The 25,218-nt window shown below is 38.6% G+C and overlaps 1 protein-coding gene and 1 long non-coding RNA gene across 3 annotated transcripts in view; one reads left to right on the top strand and one right to left on the bottom strand.

Annotated features, from left to right (window-relative positions):
* LOC113903591 overlaps nucleotides 1-25,218 on the bottom strand; it is a 331,888-nt gene that overhangs the window by 70,839 nt on the left and 235,831 nt on the right. The window lies entirely within an intron of this gene.
* The window catches only part of ARMC3 (armadillo repeat containing 3), a 92,147-nt gene continuing 87,845 nt past the window's right edge, over nucleotides 20,917-25,218 (top strand). For both annotated transcript variants that reach the window (XM_027559977.1, XM_027559976.1), the window contains exons 1-2: nucleotides 20,917-21,005; nucleotides 24,259-24,307. In XM_027559977.1, coding sequence (XP_027415778.1) covers nucleotides 24,260-24,307 — 48 coding nt within the window. In that variant the 5' untranslated portion in view covers nucleotides 20,917-21,005; nucleotide 24,259. The remainder of the gene's footprint in view (nucleotides 21,006-24,258; nucleotides 24,308-25,218) is intronic.

Raw genomic sequence — 25,218 nt, 5'->3', positions numbered from 1 at the left:
AGGGGATCTTTCTAATCCAGGGATCGAATCTGTGTCTTCTACATTGCAGGCAGATTCTTTACCATCTGAGCCACCAGGGACTCTAAGTTCCAACAATACAACTTAATTGGAACTGACATACTTGGGAAGAAGCAGGAATGAAGCATCTATTTGTCAGGATGGGCATGGAGATCATGTGGCTTAGAAGCTGGAAGCTGTGGGGCAAGCTCCTCAGCTTAACAGAGATGGCATGTTTGGGAACTAGCAGCCTCTTTCAGACCAGGGTGCAGAGAGAGGACCAGCAGAGACAGAGTTCCAGAGAAACTTGGATATGTAGGAGACAGAGACAGAGAAATGTGTAAATCTGTGTATTTTATAAGCTGAGCAATTCCCAGGCATCATGCATGGCTGGGAGATATTCAGGTTCTGATTTTGCAGAATGCCAAGACCATGCTGAACACTTGGAGCAATGGTTAGAGATTCCAGAAGTGTTACATATTAGTAGTAGAATTAAATTAGTCTCTGATTAAAGACTACTCTAGACATACCTGAAAAAAGCTAATAAACAAGCTTTAAAGGGTGAAACTGACTTGCAAATAACTGCCTGTAATCAAAACAAAGCTCAACACCCTTCACAAAAAGAAAAAAAAAATTCAGATACTCAGCAACATAATACTCACAATATCCAGCACCCAATAAGCAAACCAGTCAATAAAGGGGCAAAAAGTAGAAAAAGGTCCAGGAATGAGAGCAATGATGGAATCAGCAGAAAAAGCCTTTAACACCCACTATTATAAATATGTTCAAGTATCTAACAGAAAGCAGAAACATAGTGAGGAGAAAAAAGTATATTTAAAAAGAATGAAATGGAATCTCTCAGAGGTGAAAAATACAATATATAAAATAAAACATTTATTGGATTATATTAGCGGTAGATTAGACATTCAGGGGGAAAGAAAGATCAATGGACTTAAAAGCACTGGAAAAAACAAATCACCCAAACCGAAACAAGAAGAGGAAAAAAAGAAAAAAAAATGAACAGAGTAGGGAACTATTTAATATATTCGATGTCTTGTAACAAACTATAATGGGACATGAAAAATGGGAATGAACAAAGTGTTGACACCCCGTAGGACAGTGAATATCAGGTGGTCCAGATTCCTGTAACTGGAGTGTGGAAAAAGAGGGAAAAGCGGGAGACAGAAGTCATCTGAAGAAAAAGATGTCTGAAAAAATCATAGCTCCCAAATTTTCAAATCAAGTGAAAAAAAAAAATCATAACCAAACTGTTGAGAAACCATGATAAACTTATAATTTTAAAAGCAGTATGAGGGGGACTTCCCTGGGGGTCCAATGGCTAAGACTCCATGCTCCCAAAGCAGGGGCCTGGGTTCAATCCCTTGCCAGGGAACTAGATCCCATGTGCCGAAACTAAAGATCCCACGTACTGCAATGGAGACCCGATGCAGACAAATAAATATTTAAAAGAAATAATAATTTTAAAAATCAGTATGAGGATAAGAGGTGGGAAGACATTACATATAGGAAGAAAATATATATCACTGAATCATCAGAAAAAGTGCAAACTGGAAGACAAACAACATTTCTAAAGTGATCAAAGAGGGAAAATGTGAACCTGGAGTTCTAAATCTAGGAAAAATGTCTTCCAAAAAGACAGACAAAAATAAAGAAATGTTCAGCAAACAGAGAAATGGAAAATTAATGGGGTAGCAAAACCACACTACAAAAAATATTAAAGAAAATTCATTCTCCAGGCCATTGAAAGATGATCCTTAATAAAACTAATAAAGACTCAGATCTACATGAAGGAATGAAGAATACCGAAAAGAGTAAATACGTGAGCAAATATGAATGAGTTTTCCGCTTATTCAAAAAATAATTGACTTTGCAAGACAAAATCAGTGAGGACATATCTGTGGTTTTTACCACGTGGAGAAATCAAGTGTATGATGATAAGAGCACGAAGGATAGGAAGGGATTAAGTGGACTCACACTCTGTGTGAAATGGTGTAATACTGTTTGAAGGTGGCCAGTGATAGTTAAAGATAGAAAGTATAACCTTTTGAGCAGTAGTAACATTAGGGAGCTGGGTAGAGGTCTATGGGAACTCTGAGTACTTCTGCAGCTTTTCTTTAAGTCTAAAAATTATTTCAAAATAAAATGTTTAAAAGAAGATATATATACATGGTACATTTGATACAATACACGTATCTCAAAAAAATAGATTTACCAAATGAAGATGCTATCAAGCATCCCGTTTTGTCTCCTCTGTGTGTGTCATAGAGTTAACTTCATTTTCAGGGCATTTCCTGTAAAGGTCTCAAGACTTCCGCCAGCTACAACTGGGACTGCTGGTTTGATCATGTGTCTCCGGGGAGAGGGCAAGCCCCTTATAGGAAGTTCACACAGTTCTTGTCCAGAGAGCTCCTAAACATCTCTTCTTGTATCTCACTGCACCAGCTGGATCACATGTCTATTCCTGAACCAAGCCCTGTGGCTTGGAAAATGGGATATCTTGAGAATTTCCTGTCAGTTCAGTGGTTAAGACTCCGCTTCCAGTGCAGGGGGCGTGGGTTCAATCCCTGATCAGGAAACTAAGATCCCACATGCTGCTCAGTGTGGCCAAAATAATAAAAGTTTAAATAATTCTCATAAGAAATAGGATATCTTGAATTACTAAAGCCAATCAGGGCTCAGCCTGGAGCTGAGGGTGAGGTTGGTCACGCCTAAACCTTGCTACTGGGAAAGTTGGGGTCTTGCTAGAACAATGATAAGAAGAAATGTATGTTGGGGAGGCAGCCTGGAAGATATGGCTTCTGAGTTGCTATTATCAAAATACATTTAAATTTCCTAACCTAAGAGGTTCCAAAGTCCAATTATCAACACTACTTCACTACAGGTATTTTATCATTCTACTTGTTTTTTCCAGTCAGAAAAATTTCCAAAGAATTTGGATTGGCTTACAGTTGATAATACCATTTAGATAAATCATCAGATAAACTCATCTCAATGATTTTCAGGACTTCCAGGAGATGCACCATTCCATTCTCCTTCCTCCTCCCTCCCCTACTGGACAGACTCTTTTCCCTCCCTTTTCCCTCCTTTTCTTATTTTCCCCACTCTTCTTGTTCTGAACACCTTGTTTACAGTGACACAGGAAGAGCAATCCTTGCGTCAAGTGCAATGTCAAACGAAATTTGTTTGATGGTCCAGCTGCTTTCAAAGAGTAAGTTCGTCTTACCAATGCTGAGTCTTTGGTTTTTCCAGTGGCTATGAAATGACAGAGGATGAGATGGTTGGATGGCATCAGTGACTCAATGGACATGAGTTTGAGCAAGCTCCGGCAGATGATGAAGGACCGGGAAGCCTGGCATGCTGCAGTCCATGGGGTCACAAAGAGTCGGACACAACTGAGTGACCGAACAACAACAACATGAAATGTAAAACTGGTTAGTGTCAGGGGCTTCCCCCTGATGGTGCAGTGGTTAAGGCTTAGTCTTCCAATGCAGGGAGTGCAGGTTCAATCCCTAGTCGGGGAGCTGGGAATCCCACATGACTTGTGGCCAAAAAGCCAAAACACAGAACAGAAACAGTGTTGTAACAAATTCAATAAAGACTTTAAAAATGTTCCACCTCAAAAAAAACAAAACAAAAACACATAAAAAAATGGTTATTGTTACACATAAAAAGAACAAAAGTTCTAACTGGGAGCTCTTTAGTGGGACTGAACAGGTGAAGGGGGAGGATTAGAACCTCTGCAAAGAGAAGAATGCATTTACTGCAAATCTTCCTCGCTCTTGCTTACTGTATCCAATTTTCTCATACCCTTCATTGATAGATGTTCCCCAGTGACTCTCATGGGAAAAAACTGTCATTTTTCTAAGCCTGCTTAAGTGCTTCTAGCCTTGACTGAGTCTAACACTTTGGGGACAAATTTCTATTTGCCCAGGAATAATCAGTAACAAGTCCCAGAGTTTGCCAATAACAGGAACACACATCAAATAATGTATTGTCTGCAATTATGTTTCAGTTAGCATGCTATTATATAATTAGCAATTTTTAGATTACTATAATAATCAAAACAGCATATATTTTGATAATGTGCTGATTACATGGCCCACAGAATATCTTAATTCTTCAGGAGATGCTTGTCTCTGAGCATTTTTAAAATTCATACAGTGGAAAGTCAGTGCATCCAGCTTCTCAGCTGCAAACCACTTAACAAATCCAGAGTGAATTTAAAAAATGCCAACCCTGCTATCTGAAGAGCCTGCCATTGTGCCAGACTCTGCTGATGGAAGAATGCTTTTCACAGCTTGAATATCAATCCTGAAAAAATACCCAACAGAAAGCAGAAATAGCAGACAAAGGGGAAGACTATAAACCCAAGAAAGGATGTATTTATTTCCTTTAGCCATAGTGGTTTGGACAATGATTCTCTGAACACTGACTCTGCACATTTGCCCATATTAGATGTGTTTCTTTTACTATTTCTAACATGAAAACATTTTACACTATTCACTGTTATTAATTCATAATTCAGTTGAGTGTTAGTTTTTTAAAAGGCCAAGTAAAATGTGTATAGATGTAACCCAAATTTACAAATCAAAGTAAATAATTATTCTTTTTACCCCTAGAACATAAAATATTCTGTGATATTTCAATGGGAATTGGAAAAATTAAGCATGAGTGGGCAAAATGAAGATCTATGTTAACCAGCCCAGCAGGAAAGTTAAGAGAATCTATCTAAGAGAATATAGTGAGAGTTACATACATAACTTCCTAGTAGCCATATAACAAGGCAAAAAGAAACAGGTCAGATTAGTTTTAATAATATATTTTATTTAGCCAAATAAATGTAACATGTAATCAATAGAAAATTTTAATAACATATTTTGCTGTTTTCATATTATGTCTTTGAAATGCAGTGTGTCTATCACACTTAACAGCACACCTCAACTTGGACCAGCCCCATATGGCTGGTGGACACTACACTGGACAACACTGCTCTGGCAGACTCGCCGAGGATTGGATATCTGCTTCTCAGACTTTTGGAAGCAGATTAGATGAATGGATTTTTATTTTATTTATTTATTTTTTTAATTTTTTTTTTTACTTTACAATATTGTATTGGTTTGCCATACATCAACATGCATCCACCACGGGTGTACACGTGTTCCCCTTCCTGAACCCTCCTCCCACCTCCCTCCCCATAGCATCCCTCTGGGTCATCCCAGTGCACCAGCCCTGAGAATCCTGTATCCTGCATTGAACCTGGACTGGTGATTCGTTTCTTATATGATATTATACATGTTTTAATGCCATTCTCCCAAATCATCCCCCCACTCCCTCTCCCACAGAGTCCAAAAGACTGTTCTATACATCTGTCTCTTTTGCTGTCTCACATACAGGGTTGTCGTTAACATCTTTCTAAATTCCATATATATGCGTTAGTATACCGTATTGGTGTTTTTCTTTCTGGTTTACTTCACTCTGTATAATAGGCTCCAGTTTCCACCTCATTAAAACTGATTCAAATGTATTCTTTTTAATGGCTGAGTAATACTCCATTGTGTATATGTACCACAGCTTTCTTATCCATTCATCTGCTGATGGACATCTAGGTTGCTTCCATGTCCTGGCTATTATAAACAGTGCTGCGATGAACATTGGGGTACACGTGTCTCTTTCCCTTCTGGTTTCCTCAGTGTGTGTGCCCAGCAGTGGGATTGCTGGGTCTTATGGCAGTTCTATTTCCAGTTTTTTAAGAAATCTCCACACTGTTCTCCATAGTGGCTGTACTAGTTTGCATTCCCACCAACAGTGTAAGAGGGTTCCCTTTTCTCCACACCATCTCCAGCATTTATTGCTTGTAGACTTTTGGATCGCAGCCATACTGACTGGCGTGAAATGGTACCTCATAGTGGTTTTGATTTGCATTTCTCTGATAATGAGTGATGTTGAGCATCTTTTCACGTGTTTGTTAGCCATCTGTATGTCTTCTTTGGAGAAATGTCTATTTAGTTCTTTGGCCCATTTTTTGATTGGGTCATTTATTTTTCTGGAATTGAGCTGCAGGAGTTGCTTGTATATTTTTGAGATTAGTTGTTTGTCAGTTGCTTCATTTGCTATTATTTTCTCCCATTCTGAAGACTGTCTTTTCACCTTGCTTATAGTTTCTTTTGTTGTGCAGAAGCTTTTAATTTTATTTATTTTTTTAAATTTTTTTCTTTATTTCTCATGTGTTCCCCATCCTGAACCCTCCTCCCTCCTCCCTCCTCCCCCTAGTTTTAATTAGATTCCATTTGTTTATTTTTGCTTTTATTTCCAATATTGGGTGGGAGGTGGGTCATAGCAGATCCTGCTGTGATTTATGTCGAAGAGTGTTTTGCCTATGTTCTCCTCTAAGATTTTTATAGTTTCTGGTCTTATGTTTAGATCTTTAATCCATTTTGAGTTTATTTTTGTGTATGGTGTTAGAAAGTGTTCTAGTTTCATTCTTTTACAAGTGGCTGACCAGTTTTCCCAGCACCACTTGTTAAAGAGATTGTCTTTTCTCCACTGTATATTCTTGCCTCCTTTGTCAAAGATAAGGTGTCCATAGGTGCGTGGGTTTATCTCTGGGCTTTCTATTTTGTTCAATTGATCTATATTTCTGTCTTTGTGCCAGTACCATATTGTCTTGATGACTGTGGCTTTGTAGTAGAGCCTGATACCAAAACCTGACAAAGATGCCACAAAAAAAGAAAACTACAGGCCAATATCACTGATGAACATAGATGCAAAAATCCTTAATAAAATTCTAGCAATCAGAATCCAACAACACATTAAAAAGATCATACACCATGACCAAGTGGGCTTTATCCCAGGGATGCAAGCAAGGATTCTTCAATATCCGCAAATCAATCAATGTAATACACCACATTAACAAATTGAAAAATAAAAGCCATATGATTATCTCAATAGATACAGAGAAAGCCTTTGATAAAATTCAACATCCATTTATGATAAAAACTCTCCAGAAAGCAGGAATAGAAGGAACATATCTCAACACAATAAAAGCTATACATGACAAACCCACAGCAAACATTATCCTCAATGGTGAAAAATTGAAAGCATTTCCCCTAAAGTCAGGAACAACACAAGGGTGCCCACTCTCACCACTACTATTCAACATAGTTCTAGAAGTTTTGGCCACAGCAATCAGAGCAGAAAATGAATGGATTTTTAAAAACTAAACTTCTCATTGACATAAAATGTACAGAAAAATGCACAAATTCCAAGTGCATTTTCATGAAGAACACGGCTGTTTAACTAGAGTCCAGATCATGAGATGGAACATTTAGAAAACCACAGAAAGTCCCTCATGATCCCCTTAGAGCTTCTTTTAACAGCAAGACAAATAATGAAGACCTTGCTTTCCTTCCCTCTCTCCCTGAACTGGATCTACATATATAACCAAGAAGAGATATTGCTGATGTGCTGAAAACCAATCCTTGGGTGCTGAGGGTATTGTCATTTGTGGCCATGAATCGGATTATGGACTCTCTCAAATATGAAGAAATCCTCACGGGATCACGCCAGGAAAGCAAGCTTGAGAAAGCAGAATATCCCTGACTACATAAAAAAAATTGGCTGTATCTGTATTTGTCCAGGCTGTCCTTTAGTTTCAAATATAAGATGATTCAGACTCAGATAGCTTTTTTTTTTTTTCAGATAGCTTTTTAATATACTTTTTTTTCTTCACATGGCCATTACATATGAGAGTAGGGTAATGATGAGAAAATTATTCTCAGTTATATCAACTTTCGTGGAGTTTGTGAATACTGTAAACATTTTTGATCAGACAAAATTTTCTCTTGGCATAAGAAGAACTGGGTATACAACATATGCTCTGGAAATACTTGGCATAATGAGGAGCATGAGAGGCCAGAGCAGGCATTCAAGCATTTAATGTATTTTTTTCTGGGGAAAAAAAATTCGGAAGGCTACCTCTGAGATTTACAGATGTAAAGTCTTTGTAGAGTCAGATTAAGGGTGGGGTGGGGCACAGAAAGGGTCAAGGAGAGGATAAGCATGGATGCAGGGAAGCAAACATAAGCAAGCAAGAGGTTAAATCACACATCTCAGGCTTCCCTGGTGGCTCGGTGGTAAAGAATCTGCCTGCCAATGCAAGAGATATAGGTTCAATCCCTGGTCCAGGAAGATCCCACATGCTTCAAAGAAGCTAAGCCCATGTACCACAGCTACTGAGCCTGTGTGCTCTGGAGCTTGGGAACACGAACCACAGCTACTGAAGCCCACGTGCTCTAGAGCTGGTGCTTTGCAACAAGAGAAGCTTCTCTGGTGGCTCAGATGGTAAATAGTCTGCCCACTGCATAGGAGACCCAGGTTCCATCCCTGGGTCTGAAAGATCCCCTGGAGAAGGAAATGGCAACCCACTCCAGTATTTCTTGCCTGGAGGTTCCCATAAATGGAGGAGCCTGAAGGCTTACAGTCCATGAGGGTGGACACGACTGACTCTCACTTTCACTTTCACGGTGAGAAGCTGGCGCAGTGTAAGGAAGAGTAGTCCCTGCTCCCTGCAACTAGAGAAAAGCCCTCGCAGTAATGAAGACCCAGCATGGCCAAAAATAAATAAAAGTATATTAAAAACAACAACAACAACAGTCACACATCTCTGTCCTCTGCTTTAAGACCTTCTGCCTGGGACAAGAGAGCTGCCACCTTAAAGGCTCTTCCCAAGCAGAGAGCAGTCTCATCAACAGCACAGATCAAAACGACTCTCCCAGGAAATAGAACGCCTTGCTCCCGCTGTGAACCTAATGTCTCTCTCTTTCTTCTTGGCACATCCTTCCCGGCAGGGTGCCTTTCTTTGGGGGGAAAAAAGTGTCTAGGCTATTTTCAAGCACCTGACAAATGAAGAGCATAATGAGAGCCAGTCGACCACAGAGCTATTTAAGCGGTTAAAGATAGAAAATGGTATTGGCGAAAACCCAGTCTTTCCATAGCTTAGCGACTGTTTTGTCATAACCTATTCTGAAGAGAGTGAAATCATTTTATAATATTGGTGTTGAGGGAAGGAGGCTGAGGATTCCACGTTGTATCATTTGTTCTATCTCACAGAAAATGATTTAACCCCTGATGTATCTGAACGTGATGGAAATCTGTATCATCGACAGGGTTTTGGGGCTTCGCCAGGAAATGGGTTGGCAACACTAGATCAGCCAGGGAATGAAACCTTTCTAATTCCCCACAAGACTTTTGGAAAAGTTGCTGTTTGATTGAGTATCTCTAATATACTCTTTGCCCACTTGAATGAGGGCATTCAAACATTCAGTAAGAAAATAAGTTAATATAATCTTAATAATTATGTGCAAAATAGATCCCTTCACTTCCCAGAAAAGAAAACCACAAGACAAAATAATGGGAGTTCTAAATTCACTTTTTTTTTTTATTCAGCTTTGTTGAGGCTTAATTGACATATAAAATTTTAAGATATTTAAAGTGTCCATCAGGGAGATTTGATGGGCTTCCCTGGTAGTTCAGCTGGTAAAGAGTCTGCCTGCAATGCAGGAGACCCAGGTTCGATTACTGGGTCTGGAAAATCTGTTGGAGAAGGGATAGGCTACCCACTCCAGTATTCTTGAGCTTTCCTGGTGGCTCAGCTGGTAAAGAATCCACCTGCAATGCGGGAGACCTGGGTTCAGTCCCTGAGTTAGGAAGATCCTCTGGAGAAGTGAACGGTTACCCACTCTGCTATTCTGGCCTGGAGAATTCCATGGACTGTACAGGGGTCGCAAAGAGTCGGGCACAACTGAGTGACTTTCACTTTTACTTCCAGGGAGATTTGATAGATGTCTACATTAGGAAAGGATCCTCTCCCTCTGGTTAATTAACACCTCTTATCACCTCACAAAAAAGGTCAGTGATATAACTGGAATCATAGTATACAGCTGTTTAAAAATAATTTATGTGTTATTATTAATTTGTTTGGCCTTACGCAGTCTTAATTGTGGCACTCAGGATCCTTAGTTACAGCACACAAACTTTTTAGTTGTGGTATGTGGGATCCAGTTACCCAACTAGGGATTAAACCTGGGTGCCCATGCATTGGGAGCATGGAATCTTAGCCACTGGACCACCAGGGAAGTGCCCGTATATTGCTTTTAAAAATTGGCTTCTTTCATTTAGCTTCGTGTGTTTAAATTTCCTCCATGTCATTTCATGGTTTGATACCAGGGGATTGGGGGGAGGGATGAATAGGTGAAACACAAGGGAGTTTTAGGGTGGTGAAAACTATTCTTTATGATAGTCTTAATGTGGTGGATACATGTCATTATACATTTGTCAAAACTTAGAGAATGTACAACACAAGGAGTGAGCCCTAATGTAAATTAACTTTAGTTAATAATAATGTATTCATATTGACTCATCAGTTGTTAGATATGTACTACATTAAAGCAAAATATTAACAATAGGGGAAAGAGGGCTTTTATTTTCTAGTTCTACATGTAAGAAACTTGAGAGTTGCCACTCTGTACTAACAATAAGTAAAAACATGAACAGACTGAGGAAAAAAGAGTCAGCGATAGCTACACGCTGCTGCTGCTGCTGCTAAGTCACTTCAGTCGTGTCCGACTCTGTGTGACCCCATAGATGCCAACCCACCAGGCTCCCCGTCCCTGGGATTCTCCAGGCAAGAACACTGGAGTGGGTTGCCATTTCCTTCTCCAATGCATGAAAGTGGAAAGTAAAAGTGAAGTTGCTCAGTCGTGTCCAACTCTTAGTGACCCCATGGACTGCAGCCTACCAGGCTCCTCCATCCATGGGATTTTCCAGGAAAGAGTACTGGAGTGAGGTGCCATTGCCTTCTCCAGGTAGCTACATAGTTACTGCTTATATTTAGCAAAAGGAGTGGAGATCTAGTTCTGTGAAGGCAGTTTTCAATGGCACCAGGAATTTGATCGCCAGATAAACATAGACAATGCCTAAAACCCACCCATTTCCATTACAACCCTCCTTAACTTCCAGCCTGAGGAGGAAGGAGAATAAGGAGAGAAAGATGGCGACCACATGTATAAGAAATGATGAAGTTCTACTTTCTCTGGTTCTTCCACCTACCTTTGGTCCCACCTTAGCCTTTACTTCCTTATAAGACTCTAAAGGATTGATGTATCTAAGCAGAGTACATAGCTAAAGTTGTACTAGAATTTTTCTCTGTGCACGTTCTTCCCTAGGTAAGCTTATCATTCTCGTGAATTCGGATACCTTCTATATACCAACAACTCCTATATCTATATATCCATGGCACAGATTTTTCCTCTGAGCTTCAGATACATAAATACAGCTTCATAGTAAACACCTCCAAATACATGGTTTATAGGTACCACAAATGCAGCAAGTCCAGTTGAGCCTGGGCTGTTTCCCTGACAAACCTATTCTCTTCCAGGGTTCTCTGACTCAGCGAATGGCACCTGGTTGCCCAAGTCTGACACCTAGGAGTCATCCATGACACCTCCCATGTCCATATTCCAACTTCCAGTCAATCACCAAATCCTCTGGATTGCAGCTCCTGAAAATCTTTAAGTCCATCCACTTCAGCTCAAGGTGAAGGGCACAGTCCTTCAGACTACCAAGTCTACGCAAGACGTCTGACACCAGCCAGAAGTTTGGGGGTTCTTAGAGCTACCCTCACTTCAGACATATATATATATGTATGTGTATATATATATATATATATATATATATATATGTTAGTCACTCAGTTGTGTCTGACTCTTTGTGAACTCATGGACTGTAATCTGCCAGGCTTCTCTGTCCATGGAATTCTCCAGGCAAGAATACTGGAGTGGGTTGCCATTTCCTTCGCAGGGGATCTTTCCAACGAGGGATCAAACTCAGGTCTCCTGCATTGCGGGCAGATTCTTTACTATCTGAGCCACCAGGGAAGTCCTTCACTTCTAGCTGCCTACAAATACAGGGGTCCCCACAGATTCCTTCAGGTTTGATAAATTGGTAGAATGATTCAGCAGAACTCAAGGAAGTACTATACGCACAGTTACAATTATACAATTTTATTATAGCAAACAGCCAGCCAAAGTAAGAGGTGCATGTGGCAGAATCTGGGACTGTGAGGGCTCCAGATTCAAGCCTCCATGTCCATATTGGTGTCCAGAGATTTTACTGAGGCTTCAGTAAGCAGGCAGGTTGGTTGAGTTGTGGCCCACAGGGTTAAACTCAATCTGCAGCCCTCTCCCCTTCTTGGAGTATCACATGGCTCAAAGTCCCAACCCCCTGATTGGTTCCTCTGGGGTGGACAGTCCTCACTTCAAGACTTTTGATGTATTAAGAATCCCCACACTGAGTCATCTCTTAGCATAACCTATCAGAATGCCCACCATGAGTCATTTACTAGCACAAACTGTTAGATGTGGTTTGAGGGGACACACATTCCTATTACTTGGGACATTCCAAGGGTATAAAAGTTAGCTCCTAAGACCAGGGACAAAAGCCAGACTTGTCCCTTGTTGACTGGTTTGATCTCCCTGCTGTCCAAGGGACTCTCAAGAGTCTTCTCCAGCATCACAGTTCGAAAGCATGAATTCTTCAGTGCTCAGCTTTCTTTATGGTCCAACCCTCACATCCATAAATGACTATTGGAAATACCATAGCTTTGACTATACGAACTTTTGTCAGTAAAGTGATGTCTCTGTCTTTTAATATGCTGTCTAGGTTTGTCATAGCTTTTCTTCCAAGGAGCAAACATCTTTTAATTTCATGGCTGCAGTCATCATCTGCAGTGATTCTGGAGCCCAAGAAAATAAAATCTGTCACTGTTTCTAATTTTACCCTGTATATTTGCCATAAAGTGATGGGACCTGAAGCCCTAATCTTTGTTTTTTCAATGTTGAGTTTTAAGCCAACTTTTTCACTCTTCTCTTTCATCTTCAAGAGGCCCTTTAGTTCCTCTTCATTTTCTGCCATAAAGGTGATGTCATCTGCATATCTGAGGCTATTCATATTTCTCCTGGCAGTCTTGATTTCAGCTTGTGCTTCATCCAGTTTAGCGTTTCGCATGATGTACTCTGCATATGAGTTAAATAAGCAGGGTGACGATATACAGTCTTGACGTACTCCTTTCCCCATTTGGAACCAGTCTGTTGTTCCATGTCTAGTTGTAACTGTTGCTTCTTGACCTGCATACACGTTTCTCAGGTAAGGTAGTTGGGTATTCCCATCTCTTTAAGAATTTTTCACAGTTTGCTGTGATCCACATAGTCAAAGGCTTTAGTGTAGTCAATGAAGCAAAAATAGTTTCATCACTGCACTGCAGCTTAGATCTGGCAGTGCCAGATCTTAGTTCTGGTGCCCAGAACAAACAGGCTTCATTCTTTTTCTAACTATAAGAGATGAAAGGCCTAAAAAAAGCAAATTAGGGCTTAGGGAGATTTTAGTCTACAAATGCCATCAGCACACTTTATTTCATCTTCAGTTGCTAAAACTTGATGGTATAGCAAGGAAGATTTAATATGACCAGATATACTCCCAAACAATGACCAATATAGTACAGCTTGGTTAAACCAAAGATTACAATAATTTTGCCTTACCTCTTTCTGGTGATTTACAGTTTAAAGTGCTTCATATACCTTATCCTTGGATGTTAGTCATGGTGTAAAAAGAACATAAAAATTAATTCAGAATTTGAATGATAATTAGTAAAGAAAAAAAGGTTATTCAGCTTAATTCATTTAAGAATTAAGTTGGGCTAAATTCATTTTTCTAGCTCATTTTTCTAACCATTGATATGCTAATTTAGATTACTCTAGGAAGCCTATTGTGTGGCAATCCTTTGTTAATATAGCTCAAGATATTTTGTTAATTTGAAAGTTCAGAATTTCATACGATACTTTTTCCAGTGTTTTTTCTCCTATAAAACCAAACTTATTTTAGTGTGACATGAAAGGATTAAGATAAAGCAGATATAAAATTTTCTGATAGGAAGATATTTGCTATTTAAGCAGAATATTCTCCTAAATAGGGAGAAATTCAAGTCTGTTTTTGAGAATGTAGTGAAGGTTCTTTAAGTCTGATATTACATCAATTTACCTCTCAGTCATTTTCAGATGCAGAAAGTTATGTCCTCACTCCTTGCCTTCAAAATTTCTATATTTAAGCTTTTCACAAATTTATATTGACCAAACTAAGGAGGCTTAACTATAATGACGATATTTTTCTAAATCTTTTTTAAAAAATGGCTCCAGACACTTTATTTAGAAAAAATAACTAAGAAAGGATCTGGTTATAACAGATTAAGCTCACACCTAAGCCTTATTCTATGCCTCCCAAAGCCTAGAAATAAGACAAGATAAATATAATAAACCAGTAAATTCATAACTACTGTAGAAGATAAGAGCACCAGTTGAGGAACAAAAACTATGAGATTCTTCTAAAGTACGGAAAGCAGACAGGTCCAAAATTGTAAAACCATAGCCAGAAATGAAAGAACTGCTATGAAGGACCATTTATGAACTGATAGAAGTATTCCAGTGTATCAGTTAGGGAAGCAGAGAAGCAGGACCAGTAGTGGAGATATCTATATCCCTATGTACAAAGAGATTTATTACAGGAAATTGGTTTATCCATTTGCCCAGTTGTGGGAGCTCATTTTGATCTCTGTGAAACTCTATGAAGCTATGGTCTCCATAAAGTTATTAGCTCTCCTGCCTTGGAGCCAGATCCATGCAGGTGGCTCAGCCCTTCAAATAAGGAAGGCCTCTCAAATTCAGGCCCAAGAACACTTCTTTGGTCAAGATCACAGTCACCAGCTGCCATTGGAAAAGCCTGAGCTAGATCTCCTTTTCTCACAGTAATCATGTATTGGTCATGTTGCTGTTTAGTTGCTCAGTTGTGTTCGACTCTTTGCAACCCCATGGATTGTAGCACACCAGGGCTCCCTGTCCTTCACCAACTCCTGGAGTTTGCCCAAGTTCATGTTCATTGCATCAATGATGCTGTCCAACCATCTCATCCTCTGAATGGATCCTCTGCCCTCTTTCCCTTCTGCCCTAAATCTTTCCTAGCATCAGGGACTTTTCCAATGAGTTGTCTGTTTGCATCAGGTGACCAAAATACTGGAACATCAGCTTCAGCATCAGAACTTTCAGTGAAAACTCAGGGTTGATTTCTCTTAAGATTGACTGGTTTGATCTCCTTGCTGTTCAAGGGACTTTCAGGAGTCTTCTCCAGCACCACAGTTCAAAGGCATCAATTCTATGGTGTTCTGCCTTCTTTACCATCAGGATCCAGCTAAAATCTCTGGCTACTTTGGTTAAGGAAGCCAAGGAAGGATCAGACCCAATAACCTGGTCTCAAAAGTACTAACTTTACAGCTGACCACAACAAGCCAAGAGGCAAGCTCAGAGAGCTTCTCCTACTAATGCACTGGTTTTCTTGGGGAGCCCCCAAACCACGTTATATTCAACGTAGTTTATTCTGGCAAGCTTGATCTGGATTGTATTTTAGATAAACCCACTTATTCTCAGTTCAAGGGATCCTTCCTTAAACAGACACAATTGTTCAACTTCTTTTAAAATACAAGCTGAGTGCCAGAAGCCAACTAGGGGAAATGTCTTCTTGTCCAGCGGTTACTCTGACAGCAGTTCCTACTGTGTATATACAAGCACAGGTTACACATTCCATGTAGAGGGCTGACCAGTGGTGGAGGAACCGTCCTGGGGCATCCTTCACAGAATGAGATGATATCTCAATGGATAAGTTGTCTCAGACTTTCTTTAAGTGGGATGCATCCTATTTTTCCTCTTAAACCTCTAACCTCTAACAAATAGGCATAAGTTATCTCCATAGTGCAAATTACAGAAACTTGAGTTCAGAGTCCAAGAATGTAAAAAATAGACTAAGAACTAAATGACTACTACATATGGAACCAGTCCACGAAGTTAAGCTGATTTTAAAGGCTTCAACTCAAGTACACAATGAGTGATGTTTACTTTGAAACTCTATCTTTTGAGCTTTTCAGTGATCTTTTTTATGGTGTGGCAGCCTTTCCCATGAGGGGATCTTATTTGTCGCAGTGGGTGCTTAGTAGCATTACCCTTCTGAATGGCCAACAGGGTTCCCCACTGTTTCAAAATCATTTGCAGAACAGTGTCAGTCTCTGGGGCCCTTCATGTTTTTCTCCTCTGGTACAACAAGACAAATGCACTGAAATTGTGCCAAGATTTCTCTTCAACCCTAGCATGAGATAAAGAGGATTTACAGGCAAAGAACTCCCTTGAACAGCAGCCAAAAAAGCAGATAACTTTTAAATAACACAATGTGGTAGAAGAAACTGCCTTGTGGCAGTCTACTGTGGAGAAAAATAGCAACTATTTACAGTACGTGTTGGCAAACCATCTATGTATAAGCCCTAGAAAAGGTGAAGGGTTACCATACTGTTTCTGGGTTTCCTTACACTGCTAACACTGAACTGAATATTATAAATAGAAGTCTAGATTTTTAGTGTTTATCTTTAACTACATTCAATTGATTTACAACAATCAACTATCTAATTCAATTTGAATGGAAGTGAATTCAAAGAATATATTAAAAGGAACATATTATGATAAATTACCTAATATGTTATAGATGTACTACACCTTTCACTTTAAGAGATAAATAATAGATAATTGCTTTCTTTGACTGAAGGTCTCTTTTCTTTTTCTATATAAAATGATTCATCCTCAGATTTCTCTAGATAGTGAATTCTCAATGTTCTCAAAGTATAATTAGATTTCAAAAATTCTTTTAAAAAACACGTTTTCTGAAACATTTCTATTGAGTCAAATGAAGTTTGTTATGCCAAGACTCTCAAGTCATTAACATGGGAGATTCAATGGTGTTATGAGGTTTAATTAATTTCCAAAACCACAGTACTTATGGATGAAGCATGACAATCACAATACTTAAAGACACAGATTTTTATTTTATTTTTTTGTTTGTTTTGCCACGTGGCTTGTGGGATCTTAGTTCCTCAACCAGGGATCGAACCTGGGACTGTGGCAGGGAAAGCCCAAGTTCTAACCACTGGACCTCCAGGGAATTCCCAAGACACTGATTTTTAAACATACATAATATTAGGAGACAAAATGTATAGTAGCTATGGAAATAGCTATGTCAGCCGTAATAGAGACCAGGGGAGAAAAATGCTTCAGTCTGAAGATCAGTAATAATCCAGATGCAAAAGAACTGTTGACTCTGATAGGGTAGGAAAAATCTATCAAGATCTCTCATCTTCCCTAGTCCTCATTTTTATTCACCTACATTGTTCCGATAGTTAATTTGTTGCTCAAGTACCTTAATAACAGGAAAGAAAGTTCACTGATTTAGGGGAGGTGGGACTAGCTCTTATTATATTGATAAACTGCTTAACAAACTTATTTGATGAGTTCTCCACATATGGATAATGTCAAGTTACTGGACCCAGATTGTTGGGGACAAAGTCCTGTAAGTCCAACATGGGGCTGGTCAGAAGACCTTAGATCAGTGGTTCTCAAACCTTTCTACAACATAGCAGATTCGGAAAATGATAATACATGTAAGCCACACTGACGTGAACTGGAAGGGACTCTGAAGAGTCAATATGAGGCTTGGTGAAGAAAAATTATCAAATTATGTTTATTTTGCATATTTACAATACGAAAAAATTAGTAGAAATATTAGTATAACTTTTAAATGAAAAGTTGCATTTGTTTCTGTAAATATTTCACACACACAGACACACACACACTTCTGATTTGCAGCTGGAAACTGCTATATGTAATTTCTGATCTAAACCTTTCATATTCTTTATACCTTGGTCAGCAACTATGATTACATAAGAAAAGTCAGCAAGTAATTGATGATACTTTTTCTTTAATGAATAAAAACTGCTTTTTTGCTCTTTATCAAATAATCTGACCTTTAATATTACAAAATTTTACTTCATAGGTTTATAATTTTTAAGCATTAAAACTCTTAACTTTCTTTGACAAGTGTAACATTGAAATAATTTGCAATAATGAATAGATATTTAATCCTTTAAAATGTTTTCATATTATTTCAAAATTTTAATGAAGTTTTTCTTCTAGAATAAAGATACTGCTCTACTCATCTCACTAATATTTTAGGATTTCAATTCTAACACTTGCTAAAGACAGTGAGTGATCATTTTTTCCTTTGAATTCATGAATGTTGGCAGTGTACATTATAATATTTCTTGTGGTCCTTCCAATCTTGGACAAGGCTCATTGAGATGCTCAAAATTTGGTTAATATATTTTTTAAACTAACAAACCAACCTTCAAATTTGCAAAGAAAGAATTATTTTATACCCACACTTACACCCAAAATTTCAATTCTTCTTTTAGCTCAGAAACTCTTGGTGAGAATATTAAAGCTTTACTCTTCCAGCAACTTTCAAGGATACAATACAGTGTAGATAACTATAATCATCATACTGTAGATCACATCTCAAGAACTTACTGATAACTGAAAATTTATACCTTTTGACCAATAGCTTCCCATTTTCCAGGGTTCTTCAGTCCCTGGAAATCATCATTCTACTCTGTTTCTATGAGTTCTAATGCTTACAGGTTGCACTTATAAGTGAGATCATATCATATTTGTCTTTCTCTGTCTGACATTTCACTTAACATAATGCCCTCAACATCCATCCATTTTGGCATAAGTGGCAGGAGTCCTTTCTTTTTTATGGCTGAATAATCTTCCATTGTACACAGATACACATTTTCCTTATCTGTTTGTCTCTTCAGTTGTTTTCATGTCATAGTTACTGTGAATTATGCTCCGCAGTATTGCTTTGAAAGTCATCTCTGAATGTTAAGCCTAGAAACTGTCCAGTCTTAGCACCAATTCTCTAAATCTCTAATTCCCTGCTAACTAGAATAGAATGTGTTGTCTGCAATGGAACTTCAAATGACACAGTAATTGAAACCAGAAGTGACTATTGATCTTAGAAGCTCAAAGATATAAATCTTGGACTAGTTGGTTGACTTGACTGAATTTGAAAATGGTAGATTTGCTTACGTTGAGAGGATGTCTTATTGAGTCACTTGTGGTCTCCTAGAAAAAAGTACCTATTGGAGACAGTTTTGACAGACCAAGGGGCTACTTCTATAGCACAGTGTGGTGGACAAAAGGGCTGCAAGGGATGTGGAGTAGTTGAAATACTTCTAAATATATTTAGTGATTCTGAGACAGAAAATGACCATTTTAAGATCCCAGTAGAAGCCATGGCTAGAGAACCAAAGAGTGCTTACAGACAAACAATGATATTTTCTCTTACAACCATTGTCTGGATTCCAGTTTATGAATGTACTGAATTCAGAGCCTCACCAGGCTTCTGAGAAGGCCTAGAAGGAATGACCAACTCAGTAGCAGTGAGCAACCCTAATGTTTAGATTATGGTCTCTAAATTTCATTTTCGTGGTTCCTTATTTAATGAACCAGGGCAGACAATATTTCCAAACTACACATATGATAAATAACTTGTATCTAGAATATATGGGCTTCCCAGGTTTAATCTCTGGGTCAGGAAGATCCCCTGCAAAAGGATATGGCAACCCACCCTAGTGTTCTTGCCTGGGAAATCCCATGGACAGAGGAGCCTGCCGAGCTACAGCCCATGGGGTTGCAAAAGAGTCAGATATGACTTAACAACAGCAACATCCAGAATAAACAGTTAATTCTTACCACTCAATAATAAGACAAACAGCCCAGTTAAAAGTAGAAAAATATTTGAACAGATACTTCACAAAAGAAGATACTAAAATGGTTAACAAGTGTGGAGAATCAGCTTATCATGATTAGTCATAAAGGAAATGCAAATTAAAACCAGAAGGAGATAACACTACATAACCAAAGGGATGACTAAAACTAAAAGGCTTGACAATACCAAGTGTTTGGGGGCATAAAGCAAATGGATCTCTGACTCATTGCTGATGGCAATACAAATATAGTATAGTTCCTTTAGAAAACAGTTTGGCAAGTTTTGGTAACATCAAACATACACATGGCATAAGACCCAGAAATTATACTCTTGGGTATTTTCCCAAGGAAGGAGAAACATATGTTCACACAGGAACCTGTGTATAACTGTTTAGAGCATATTTATTTATAATAGTCCAAAACTGGAAAGAACCCAAATGTCCATCAACCAGCAAATGGATGTGGTCCTGTACCAGCAAATGGATGTGGTCCATCCAGGCAGTGCAATGCTACTCAGCAAGAGAAACAAACTGCGGATACATGCAACACCATGGACAAATCTCAAAAGCATTTGCTAAATTAAAGAAGCCAGACCGAAATGGTAGTGCTTTGTGTGGTTCCATATACAAGATGTTCATAAAAATGCAAATTAAAGGAAGATAAAACAGATCAGTTGTTCCCAGGGAAGTGGGATGAAGAAAGAGATTTGACTTTCAAGGAGCATGAAGGAAATTTGCGATGATGATGGGAGAGATTTTTTTGCTACGGTCAATCAAAGGGCATTTTATGAAGATGGCATTTGGAAGTCGCCTCGCAGAGACTCTGGCCGAGGCGCTTCACTGGGAGAATGCGCCTGCACCTCAGAGTGTGTGAATCCATAGCCAGTTCTCTGGTCAGAAGCGGAGGTGGCCCTGCTTCCTGATTTCATTGTCACTAGGGCTGGCTCTCAACAACTAGAAGGGGAGGATGCCCAGTGCCTGTCCTGCCCCCAAAGTCTGGGAGTCAGTCACCAAGGATGCACATGGCTTCTCAGGTACCTCCCTCTAACCGCTGTTGGGATATGGGGCAGCCAGGCTGGCGTTTCCACTGCCCAGGCGCACGCGGGCGCTGACTGCGCAGGCGCGGCTCCCTGTCGCCTAGCAACCAGTCACAACAGCGGACTTGCCAGAAGCGCGCTGGCGGCGGTTGGTGCTGTTCGCCAGATCAGAGGAGCCGTTGACCGGCTGGATCTCCCTGCAGGTAAAGGCGATTGGGCGGCTGCACCGCTATCCTGGGAGTTTGGAGAGGCCCAGGGCAGAGGCCCCAGCAAGACTTGAGGAAAGAGAAAGTGCCCCGCGTGTAGGAGCATCCGGAGCAACTGAAGGAAGACCTTGGGAGGACCTCTGGGTCCCTGCTTTATGCCCGCAGTATTAGACTGGGGTCCCAGTGCATTTCATAAGCGTGCCAACAGCTTCCTATTCAACAGGTGACAAAACTGAGGTCCAGAGCGGGTATCTGAGGGTCTAGATTCCGTTACTTGACTGAGCAACTCAAAAAGTGGGTCCTCAGTTATGCTACACCTTCTCAAATCTCGTTAGAAAACGTTTAAGATCGCATAAGGCTGAAAGTTCACGAAGAAGATCAGTAAATTCGTGAAAAAATGAGTCCAATAATCAAAACTATGAACATTCAAAACAGATTTGTTTTCATGCCCAGTGCCGTGAAGTTCATACCTTTTAGCCCTGTTATTTTATGCTAGGGATTTAAACTAAAGAAACAATTGTGAGGATGAAAATTTTACCTCTAAGAATGTTCATTTGCAGTCTGCACATAATTTCAAAAAGTTGAAAACAAATGGTCAACAATAAGGGACTGGCTGGATGATGGGCTTTAAAATTTTGTTTTAAATGGCATGCTGATCCAGTGATGATGACTGAAGCAATAAATGGAGACTGAGATTTCAAGAACTTGTCTGTTAGTTTGAGAATTTAGTAAGAAAATGCCCCCAGGAAGGTAAGTTGAGAATTGCAGATAGAAATCCAAGTAGGAAGGTAAGATCACTATAGAAAACACACACCAAAATGAGCTATGTCAAAAGAGTGCTCATCTTCCTGAGCTTATTTATGAGTGATTTTTTTTTAAATTCCATTTGCCCTTCCTTTTTTTCCCAAATTCTCTGTATTGAAATGTGATACCTGTATAAGTAAACGGTAGACACGGAATTATGAGCTTAAAAGGAATTAAAAGGATAAGTTTTATGTGTTTTGGCACAATAAAAATCAATGGGGAAGTGGTAAAATAGGAAAAACAGGTTTAGGTTGCTTCAAAAATCAAAGGGATTTATTTTCTTAATTTGACATCTCAGTAGCTTTAAAGAATAAAACAAGGTCATTTATGTTGATTTTAAGTGAAATGTTTAATTTACAAAAAAAAAAAAACAACCGAGAGTCATCTCTTGGATTCACTGTCCTGGACTCTGTCAGCTGTGTATTTTCTCCCCTATTAACTATTATACCCAAAACGGTTAAAAAAGAAAAAAAGAAGAAAATGCTTCCTACTTAACCATGCTGCTGAGGACAAGTTCTATCTCTGTAATCCTGTATGTTTAAGCTATTACAGCCTCTGTATTTTTCAGTATGCAGTTACTCAAATTCACTCTCTTGAGATGGGAAAAATAAGTTCCCAAGTGAAAAATCAGATGACATCAAGTAACTTTCTACAGGTGTAATTTAATTGCTTCTTGAATGTTATTCATAAGGAATTCTTTTGTAAAGCAAAGACTGCTATATGTTGGAATTGGTTATAAAGAGGTATGGAAACTCTTTTTCCTAAAGAAATCATAGGAAAGATTTTCATCTATTCAGAATAGTCTGCGTGTCTGCCTGAAACATTATAAGCGCAAGTCTAGGATCTGTGTGGTTTTCAAGTATCTGAGAAAGATGTCAGAGATCTGGAAAAAACTATTGGTCCTAAGATATGAAAAGAAAATTCAAAAATTAATATTGTATTTTATTAATTAGATTTGAAAATAAAATAATTTTCTCATTTTGCAATAATTTCCAGGTGTACAAACAGATGAGTCATTTCATATGCAAATTTTCAAAACTTTTAATGATGAAAATTATAGTCAGTGGGGGATATGATTTGTATTTTAATGTTTTAACATATTAGATATAGTGTGAGGTAGTGCATCCCAGCATGGGCTTCCCCAGGGCCTCAAAGATCTTGAAATTTTTGTGACTGGAAGTTAGGGACCTGGAATAGATGTCTTTCAGAAGTAACTATGAATTTCTATGAACATTTGACTTTTAAACATATGTGATCAATTATGTTCAGTGTCTTTACTATTTGGAGTTGCTTTTGTCCCTTGATGAGCCATCTGAACTAACCCTGACGTTGACATTCTCTCCAAAGGTATCCTACTTCCCAGAATTTCTCGAGACTATAGTAATTTCCTTGAGACTAGATTACAGTGGTCCCCAACCTTTTTGGCACCAGGAAAGGGTTTTATGGAAGCCAGGACAGGATAGGGCGAACAGTTTTGGGATGATTCAAGTGTGTTAACATGTATTGTGTACTTTATTTCTTTTATTTTTATATCAGCTCCATCTCAGATCATCAGGCATTAGATTCTAGAGGTTGGAGACACCTGGACTAGAATATATTGTCTGAAATTGCCCTAATATCAAACATAACCCCACAAACTCTCATTGGAGAAATGGGTTATTTTAACAATCACCACCAGCATCTTGGAAAGTTTTCTGTACCCAGATGGAGTTACTCCTCTGTGGTATATCAAGTATGTATACTGTTCCATTAATTTTTTCCTTCACAAGACTGGACATAAAAGGGCAGGTGGGAAAGGGTCTTTGCAAGGAGTAACCCCAATTTCCCTAGAATTCATCTTTTCAGATTCTCAATTACTTTTTTAAATTGAGATATAGAATATATTAGAGAAAACATTTTGTTATCTAGGAAAATAACAGATGTTCACTTGGACTTAGTAGATCTCAGATACCATTCAGAAATAATTAGTTACAAACAACAGAGTTAAGGATTTTTATGTCAGTTGGTCAGTATGTACCAGGCATTGTTCTAGGTGCTTGGGATAGATCAGTGCAAGAAAGAAGACAAAAATCCCTTCCTTTGTGACAGAACATCCTTGCAGATCTCAAAATTAATTTGCATTTAATCTCCCAAACCCTACACAAGTGAGCTATAAGTGTGGTAAATCATTACCTGTTATGTAAGTAAAATTTAAGTCATTAATGTATTCTTTCTAAACCGGAAGCCAGGACTAATGCCCAACAATCTTATCAATAAGTTCCTTTAAAACTGTGAAACTTGGGATGTAGAAAACATATTTGTATATGTGCAGTTGTGTATTGCATAGTCTCTTTTTCGGTAAAATTTAGAAGAAAAAGTACATTTCCTCCTAGGTATGTGGGTAACAGAGATTTGTGCATATACAACGTACAGATGACATTTTAACTATTTGTGGCATTTTTTCCAGAATGGGTAAAAAGGTAAAGAAGGAAGCAGAGCCCCCTCCCAAGGATGTGGTAAGTTTCTGATTTGAATACTAGCAGCATGTTAACCAGTTTTAAAAATAAGTTGTTGAAACAGTTTGGCATGTACCAGTATATACATGAGTGCACAGTGGCAGAAGTCCAAAGTCTGACTAATGATAAGATTAGTCAGAGAAATCTAACATTATGTAAACAAACATTTACAACATTGTCATTACATGATTAGCACAATTAGAGAGTAATTATTAGCTTTTCCAGTATGTGGATGGCATGTTTATAAGCCTAGTTAATGAACAAATAGTTTTGGTTTGTTTTTTCAAATACTTTAAATTTACATTTGCCAGTCTCTCATTGATGTTAATTATCTAAGTGGATTTAAAAAAAATGAATGAAGGTAATGCTATAGCTACTAGGTATGTATGTAAGGTTGTCTTTAGATGAGCATTTGGATATCAGAAGTCCTGTGTTTTCCAGTCCTACGGAGAGAAAAGTCTGTGTTCATCACCACCTTTTTCTCTTTCAAGTGCTTAAATAATGCATTCCTCAAAACACAAACCTTTGTCTCTCCCTTTTATTTATTTATTTATTTTATTTTTATTTTTTAAAATATTCTCCCAAAGTCTTTATTGAATTTGTTACTATATTGCTTCTATTTTATGTTTTGGTTTTTTGGCCACAAGGCATGTGGGATCTTGGCTCCCTGATGAGGGATCAAACCCGAAACCCCCGCTTTGGGAGGTGAAGTGTTAACCACTGGACCACCAGGGGAGTCCCTATCTCTCCCTTTTAAAAGCAAGGTTCAATAAACTTAATGTCCAATAGGTTGGCAATTGGGATGAGGTGATCTTAGAAGACGTAAGATGGTTTAAAGTGGTCATGGTAAATAAGCATGTATTACACAAAAAGTTATTTCCATAGCAGTAGTGATCACAGAAGTAAACAAT

This window comes from Bos indicus x Bos taurus, chromosome 13 (genome assembly GCF_003369695.1).
Source record: "Bos indicus x Bos taurus breed Angus x Brahman F1 hybrid chromosome 13, Bos_hybrid_MaternalHap_v2.0, whole genome shotgun sequence".
In the NCBI taxonomy this organism is placed as follows: Eukaryota; Metazoa; Chordata; class Mammalia; order Artiodactyla; family Bovidae; genus Bos; species Bos indicus x Bos taurus.
This window is presented reverse-complemented; position numbering and strand designations above follow the sequence as displayed.